At 39.8% G+C, this 8522-nt stretch overlaps 2 protein-coding genes across 2 annotated transcripts in view; both read left to right on the top strand.

Annotated features, from left to right (window-relative positions):
* Positions 1-189: 189 nt before the first annotated feature.
* Positions 190-1939, top strand: LOC107222174 (40S ribosomal protein S23). The gene is made up of 3 exons (XM_015661424.2): positions 190-223; positions 544-703; positions 1606-1939. Exons 1-3 carry the CDS (start codon positions 220-222, stop codon positions 1871-1873), a joined length of 432 nt encoding a protein of 143 aa, XP_015516910.1. The 5' UTR covers positions 190-219; the 3' UTR covers positions 1874-1939.
* A 1022-nt stretch (positions 1940-2961) lies between these two features.
* The window catches only part of LOC107222169 (repressed by EFG1 protein 1), a 49979-nt gene continuing 44418 nt past the window's right edge, over positions 2962-8522 (top strand). The window contains exons 1-2 of the mRNA XM_046734123.1: positions 2962-3201; positions 4536-4769. Coding sequence (XP_046590079.1) covers positions 2992-3201; positions 4536-4769 — 444 coding nt within the window. The 5' untranslated portion in view covers positions 2962-2991. The remainder of the gene's footprint in view (positions 3202-4535; positions 4770-8522) is intronic.

Raw genomic sequence — 8522 nt, 5'->3', positions numbered from 1 at the left:
CCTATGTTCAAATCATCCTATCTGTTACACGAGTCTTTGGGGCCAATAGCGCGCCTAAATTTGAACCAGCAGTCGCAGCGGCTGCTTGTGTAAATCGATCTCTCGAACGATGCTTCGAATTGCAACGATATGATACCTCTTTCACGATACTCTATTGGCAGTACTGGCTTCCGTTTGTTGTTCGGCAGCCTCTTCCGGTTTTATCACAGACCGAACAAGATGGGTACGTTAGGCTTTTGATAATTAAGAGTAGTTTTTACCTGTTAAATAACAAAACAAAGTCCAATAGCATTGAAAACGACAAATATCGTTCGTGCGTACGCTATACTCTGTTCTTTGTATCACAGACCTCGTTTTACGCTCTGAAATTGGCTATTTATTGAGAATAAACGTGGTTGTGTGCGCCATGGCGGTATGCGGTCGCCGCGTGTCCTCAGAATATATTGTTTTGACATGTTGCTGTTAGATGAAAGAACTGTCTTGTTTCTAAGGCCGATTTTATCTATTGGAAATAATAACACTTATCATGAAAATTTTCAACAGGTAAGCCCCGTGGTCTTCGCACTGCGCGCAAACACGTTAATCACAGGCGTGACCAACGCTGGGCCGACAAAGACTACAAAAAGGCTCATCTTGGTACGCGTTGGAAGGCTAATCCTTTCGGAGGTGCTTCTCATGCCAAGGGAATTGTCCTTGAAAAAGTGTAAGTTATTATGCTAATTTTTATTTCCGCTTTCGATTACTGAACGCTTTTCGCGTACGGACTGAAAAGTTAGGTTATAGACCGTTACCTCTCTCAGTTTATTTGGATTCTTCGGTTTGTCTACATCCATGCAACAATTGTAAAATACTGAAGCCCCTTGAAATATTCGTAGCCAATAGTCTTTGGTCTATACATCCAAAGCATTGTTGACTCTTGATATATTGCTATCTCTGCAGTTGTCGTTTGCATATGTCTAAGATTTTTGGAGATGCATTTACTAGAAATTTCACAGCGATGGCTCTCTGGTTTCTTGCAGCAAATAAATATATCTTGATATCGAATTTTCATTCGTTACAATTAGACGGGTGCAAAATGTTGAATTTTTTGGGTCAGCGTAGGACGAGTAACCTGTATTCAAATTTTTGTCTATCTGATAACATCTGGTAATATCGTTGGCTAATTTTATTTGGATACAGATTAAATGCCAGCTTTGGTAGATAAAGTTTAAAACAATCGAACTATTTCACAGTGGCCAGTTATAGGTGAGAAATATTTGTCCATTAAGAAAACATATATGAAATCAAATAGAATAGTATTGTAGGATATTTGGAAAGTTCTGCATTGTTTCAAAAATATGTACCTAAAAGTGATCTGGAAAAATGTAGCTAATGTGTAGGGAATCCTATCGGAAAGAAAAACAAAATTTTAAAAACCACTCGATAGAATATCACAAATACTTTATATGTTGTTGTAACAAAGTCCAAGTGTTGCACTGTCGTTAGTCATTATCCAAGTACTAGAATATCAAAATTTCAGTGCTTGGAACTAAAGAGATTTTGTTGTTTCCTATTGTGTTCTAAGTTGTTATCGTCACTAAAAATCCAATTCGTTTGTTTTTGCAGTGGTGTAGAAGCCAAACAGCCCAATTCTGCTATCCGTAAGTGCGTAAGGGTACAGCTGATCAAGAACGGAAAGAAGATTACGGCCTTCGTACCTCGTGACGGTTGCTTGAACAACATTGAGGAGAACGATGAAGTCTTGGTCGCCGGATTCGGGCGTAAAGGACATGCCGTTGGTGACATTCCCGGAGTTCGTTTCAAGGTCGTCAAAGTAGCTAATGTATCTCTCCTGGCGCTTTATAAGGAAAAGAAAGAACGTCCGAGGTCTTAGGACTCAATTATGTACAAAATGTATTTTTACCTGTGTTACCAATAAACACTAAAAGTACACCAAAAATCTTTACACTATTTTATCAATGCTCTCAGTTTTTATCTATACTTATTCAAATATATAGCTACTATTTTAGAGACATACAAAGATATGTCAAGTTACGGTTAACTTTAATGTATATTCAGTGCAATGGTAAAAATTGAAACTTATAATCTGAGATGGTTAAAGAGAACGATCCACCGGCTTGTTAATCTTATGTATACTTGAGATGCTTAGGGTAATGAGAGACAAAATTATAAACGTGTCCAATTCTGTCTCCTGGGATTTTAGCATATCTTTAGGACGACAGAAAATATAGATAATCAGTGGAACTGTTAGCTCTGTGTTATGCAAAGTAGGATTGTATTTATTTAAAAAAATATTCCAATGATGATTTTAATTTGATGAATTACAAAATATAATTATCCATGTCAATATGAACTAACTTATTGTTAGTAGAGTTATGGTTGAAAGAAAAGAAACTCCAGCTAGTATTAGCTTTTTTTCATACGTAATTCATGAAAAGTGCGGCAATAGACGATCGATCTTAATTGCGTGTACGCTGGAGGTGAATCAACGTGAGTATGTAATATGTTTTACACTTTGATTTTACATCTAGCTACCACATAAATCACTACAGGATTTAATATTCCCATACTAAAGTACATAGTTTCGCGGAAATGGTCCGCTCAGTGTTTGTTTACATCTCAGCGAGAGATCGAATACCGAAGTGAACAAAACACTGGTCGGTTAAAACAAAGAAACGAAATTAAACTTGCGACTTCTTCGAAGTTCCCTGGAAATGAATTCTCGTCTAATTATTCTTTGTTACAAGCCCAGAAGGTCGTCGATATATCCATTTAATTGGCAATCAAGGTATGCAACAATGCGGTAGCATACATTGTTGACATACGAATCGGGGGTATCGATTTGCGAGTTGAGGCGCCAGTTTCGCCGGCGAATCGCGCTGGATGCTGGCGGCAGGCGGTTTGCGCCGCGTCGAGCTCCAAAAGTTCGGAGAGTCGAGCGACGGTGACTCGGTTTACTCGGTTCGGTTAGTCAGTCGGTCAGTCGCTGCGATGGAGCTGCGCGAGATGAACGTGACGACGGAGGAGGAAACCGCGGAGCTCTTGCCGTCGCAGCGGGACGACGACGACGAGAGTTATTTCATCGAGTACGCGATACAGAAGGAAATAATAAACCGAAACCGATGTACCGCAAGTCGACGGCTCCTCGGGCAAACCGGGTACCTGGATCTTAGCGTAAACAACACCAATCACCAGAGCAAGGTGACAACAATAAACCACCGCGGGCCCTGACCCATCACATACGATGCGAATATTATAAGTATGCAAGGGATTATGCGGCGATATTATTTTTCGAGAAATCAAGCTGCACATCTGATTTTTCGTGCGGCGAACAAAAGACTGTCGAACGAATAACTTCACATTTTACCACGTGACGTTCGCGGTCATGTGATTACGAGATTATGAGAATAGCAGCGATTGTATTCGGTTCGATCAGTGTTGACGAAGGGATATCGTAATGGAACGAGAGAAATATTCATCGTTCTAGTTATACATCCGTATACAATAAACGATTCTAGTCAGATACTCTTACGGAAGTTCGGTTAATGTTCTGATCTCGGTACATTTACCCGCGCAATTGAATGTCGAAATCTATGATAAGGTACAGGCGTTGACTGGGCCGGTTGCATATTCGCCGGGACGTAACTTCTCGGGGAAGAGAAGAAAATTGCCCATAACTGCACCATCGTCTTGGGGTTTCCAAATATGTTATACCTCTGATAATTAATTAATTAGTACTGAGGTCACGCGTTAATTAGCACCGCACAGCACGTCGGTGGATTGGGTTAATTTCGAACAGGATGTGACAAAATTATTCACGGCCCGCGTTTTACGGATATTTTACTTTAACGAACACCGGCTTTGCTTTTATCGACGTACGATTTTGCATTGCAATGTAACGCAATTTTACAGAAAGTGCGTGTTTGTAGAAACAAGTTTTGATTGCCTGCACCAAGACGCGAGATCGTTAAAAATGGCTGAAGTTAATGTGGCGCTTGTTAATTTACAGTGAATGATCTTCTCACGTCGAATATTACCTTGGGAATTCACGCGAATTATGTCTCTTGTGGAATTTCTTTGTTTCAAGAGATTTGAGATCACGCCGGAAAAAAGTATCGTTATATATTTGACTGACGAAAACTTGAAGATGCGCGGTCATTGCAAAAATCGTCGGGAACATTTTTTTACGAGCACATATTAAGTATAGTTCCAAACGAAGTCTGCATAGGCTTACGCATTCGCTGTATTTTAACTGCCTTGGAGAGTAAAGTGCGTTAATGTTTACACATCTACAGATGTAACATGCTCAAAGTATTTCGGAACGTGATCAGATTCAGTTTTATTATGGGATTTAGAAACAATTTGATGAGAACCTTAGGCCGGCGTACAAAGTTTTTCCCTACTCAATTTCGGGGTAGAGAAATAAGCCTTTTTACAATCTCGAGTACAGAATTATATACAGTATTAGGTTTCATAAAACCGCGTCTCTTCGAAAGGGTGATTAAAAATTTGAATGTTGACATTGGTTCGCGAAGAAAGAGTCACCCTGTGCGGGGATCAGTTTCATCCATGGTTCCGGGCCCAATTGGCCACCGTCCCGGAAACGCGAGGAGGCAAAGGCCCTGGAAAATCTCAGAAAGAGGGTCGAACAATCCAAGCTCTACAAGGCGAACCAGGTCTCGGATCCCGGAGGGTCGTCTTCAACGTCCGCAAGACAAAACAACGAGGAAGTACAGCAGCTGGATAACCGACCGCAACTTTTCAAAAAAGTGAGTTTATTTATATACGTTAGTTTTCATTTGTTTGCCAGTATTTTTGTGTGTAATCGGCCAAGTCTCGACACTTACGCATAATATACCTATTCCTTGAAGTTACAAAGTAGTAAGTGAGAATTCAACACCCTTGAGGTGTACATTTATCTCAGCAACCCTACCATTTTTCCTATATTAGAGCGATCTCTTGGAATTAGAAAATTTCTAATTTGAGTCAAAAATGAGCAACTTTAAAATCCCGAAAATAGCCGGGAACTTTACGTGATCTTACCGGAGCTTAAGAATGATTCGAAGGATAGAAATACCGAAAATTAGATAACTTAGAGACCTATGCACTTGTTCAAAATTTTCTCGATATGTGGAGTAATGTTTTGTAGGAGTAAAAAAGTCTCGTTGCAAAGAGTAAACCAAAAACCGAAACTCTGCACGGGCGGTACATGCGAGTCTCCGCATACGAGTGACAAGTTCGCCTTCATTTTACCGCCAATAGAATTTCCTGGCGTGTCAACGTCTGCATTTGCCACTTCGAAATTTCCTCGATTATCGATGCTTTATCACTCTGTATCGTGAAAGCTAGCATCGTCGGTTTTATCGCGTGTTAGCGTCGATGCTATAAGTTGAATGTGTACTCACGGGTACGATTATGTACTCGAGGATATCATATGCTTGGGTAAGAATAACATTCCCCGCAAAAGAGCTGAGAAAATTATCAGTAGCGTGTTCACATTTCGTTATATTGCCAGATGTTCTGCGATTATTGTGGAAAGAACGGTAATGAAAAACGGCGTATGTAGGTAGAATTCTTCGCTGTTGGCGTATACAGGTAGATTTCTCATTGAAATTTTGATAGATTACCATCTCGCTTATATTGCAAATTTTTTCTCTTCTTCTTTTCGATGGTTAGGCGATACGGTGGTTCCAGTTGTTCAAAAATATAGCGGTGATAGGTGAACGAAATGTTTTGTTCCTCGCCAACATTCGTGCTATCTCTATAACTAGAAGCTTCCATCATTAGCTCGGAATAAATTCTTCTTCACGATACCTTTCCAGGCCATGGCTGTCACTCCATCGCCTGGTTACGTGCTTCAGCTAAAGAAGGGTGGCTCGAATGTTGGTCTTAAAATGGCGCTTTCGTTACTTCTTGCCAACGGAATTGCAACGTTGCACTTCGTTAGCGAGTTGATTAGCTTTCATAAAACCGTTTTATCGTATGCTTTTACCGCTTCGTAAAGACCAAATGTATTCATCGTTCCCTTGACGACTCTTCTCGTTGGTAAATATGTCGTTACTCCTCCAATTTTTCAGTCGCAATAATTAAGAACTCTGATCGAATCACGCTTCGTTAGTACTATCGATTCGAGCAGTCGAAAAAACTCTTAATAAAAACGTCTATAATCAATTCGTATGGGAATTCCCGCTTCTAGACCCGAGCGTCAAAATTAGATGGATTCCTTACTTCTCGAAACGCGTCAACCTGTTCAGAGCATCCAAAATCCGTGATTCTTAGAGAGCGGCATTTATTTTGGTTGGAAATTACAATTCTGATTTAGAGGAAAAATGTGTTTTTTGTCTATTTCTATCTGTAATCTTAATACTTGATCTCACACAGGTTTACCAGCTGTAATCATATTCAAGAATGTACGTTATGATCAATCTCCGGTATCATTCTAAAACGTGAAAAATAATTGAGTACTTGTTTTTGCTGTCCTAATTGCGGGGTACAAAGTTTCGTTTAGTAAAAATATCGATGGACATTAAATTTCGCCTACGATCTTCAATTCTTTGAATATTTTTTCTCTAATGTGGTAAAAAGTCTTATCATGTAAATGATTTAAGCGTTGAGATCTACGATTGAGAGTAAATTGCGTGATGATTCATTCGCTGAACCTTTGTAACAGATATCATCTCAAGTGTACATACATTACCTGCGTGTAGGCTGTACATTTATTGCAAATGTTAGAAACATGAAATTGTAACTGCCATCGATCTATACTGCCTCAAACTATCACGAGAGGGAAACTAAAAGAGCAGAAAACCTGGCTGATTGCCTTAGAACTTCTGGCAAGATAAAAAACCACCAGCCAATCGGGCGAGAAATTCGATATTCGATAATCCAGAAGTGCAAGAGCTTCTGGAGTGGTTTTACGCCCATGAAATACCGGCTTTATAATGGACGGTTCAAAAGTAGTCAGACTTATAAAAAAAGTGCCTGCATCTGGGTTAATTTTGTAAAAAATTTAAAAAATGTCTAATTATTAGAAGAAGGAGATAACCTAATTCATTACTCGTCAGTTTTAAAACCGTGTCAGTGTTTCAGAGGAACTGTAAATGAATCTTCGCGACTTTATTCATAAAAATCTACACGTACCGCTGATCACTCTGTGAGTTACGGATCAAGTCATTGGTCGAAGCCTAGGTCGACAATTTTACGAAATTCGTTCGCTTTTCCTCGATGAGTTTCGTATTGCGTGCCCTGCAGTAACCGAATACAAACGTACTTCGTAGATAAATTGGATGATTATACAGAACTGTTAATTATCCGAGCAGAACAAGTGTTCCAGTTACATTACAGGATCGTAATTGAAGGGTTTTACGCTGATGGAAGTGAGTGCCTGATTACTTCCGAGACCAAGTAGCGTCAAATTTTCGTGACTATAAACTGCCCGGTAAACTTGCTCCGGCGTTAACTAAAACCAAGGCGTTCGTTAACTTAGCAGCTTTCCGCATGCGACCACATAACATACAGGCTATAAAAAGCTGTAAAAATGCAAAACAAGGTGTGCCGACTACAGCGGACTTCGTTGTGTCCACGAGTATGTTCTTCGTTATTTAGACTAATTACTTCATGCCTTGTACGGGGATAACAATTGCGTTACCAATTTATTTATGCGAACATTATTCGACATAAATTCTTCTTACCGCGCACGCACCTTGATCGTGTATTCTCAAGTTTAACTTCAATGATATTATCTACAACGATTCATGGATACGAGTACGTACTTTGGCTTAAATACTTCATGAAGTAATCACGCATCTGGTTTCTCCACGACTTGGCCATTCGATTTAACTAGAATCTGCACCGGAACTGTAAGGACTGTTCTTGTTGTATCGATGTTATTCATCCGATACTAGGTATGTATATATTCCATTCTGCTCACTCGACGTTTCACGATACTGTACTCGAGTTTCCTGTTGTCTCACATATATCTGCTCGGTACACTTCCATCACCTTAAAAGCCCATTCAGAATATCTCGTTTAATCAACTTTTAGCGTTCGGTCGTCAATTCATCGTTAGGTTTGAAACCCGTTCACCCCGTATTGCGTAGTTCCAGTTTAACGCAGAATTCAACTTTACTTTCACTTGACGTCGAAGATTGTTCCAGAGGATCATACCGATATGCATAAACTTTCAAGTCTTTTATTCACTCTTCTCTACGTATGTCTTCAAGTGCTGAAAAATGTGACTGGTGATGAAATCCCGGTTCGCGATGAAACTGGGGTTTCCTGTATTTTTAGGATACCATTGTTTAGGCTTGTATGATAGTATGGTTGTGGCATGATTTGGATATATACAGTTTGCAATGGAAACTTGACAGCCTAATTTCCCGACAATGGTGAAGCGTGATTATAGATGGAGGCATATATCCTCTTGTTCACTGACGCTTGCGATTTGTTGTCACTACCCGCAGGTTTCATAACACGCTACTACCTCAATTTCCGAGGGTAGATGTCATGCCTGAAGAATTAGT

This window comes from Neodiprion lecontei, chromosome 3 (assembly GCF_021901455.1).
Source record: "Neodiprion lecontei isolate iyNeoLeco1 chromosome 3, iyNeoLeco1.1, whole genome shotgun sequence".
Taxonomy (NCBI): domain Eukaryota; kingdom Metazoa; phylum Arthropoda; class Insecta; order Hymenoptera; family Diprionidae; genus Neodiprion; species Neodiprion lecontei.
This window is presented reverse-complemented; position numbering and strand designations above follow the sequence as displayed.

Coding starts and splice junctions, on each gene's coding strand:
- LOC107222174 (XM_015661424.2), top strand. Junction 704..1,605: donor GGAATTGTCCTTGAAAAAGT/GTAAGTTATTAT, acceptor TTGTTTTTGCAG/TGGTGTAGAAGCCAAACAGC.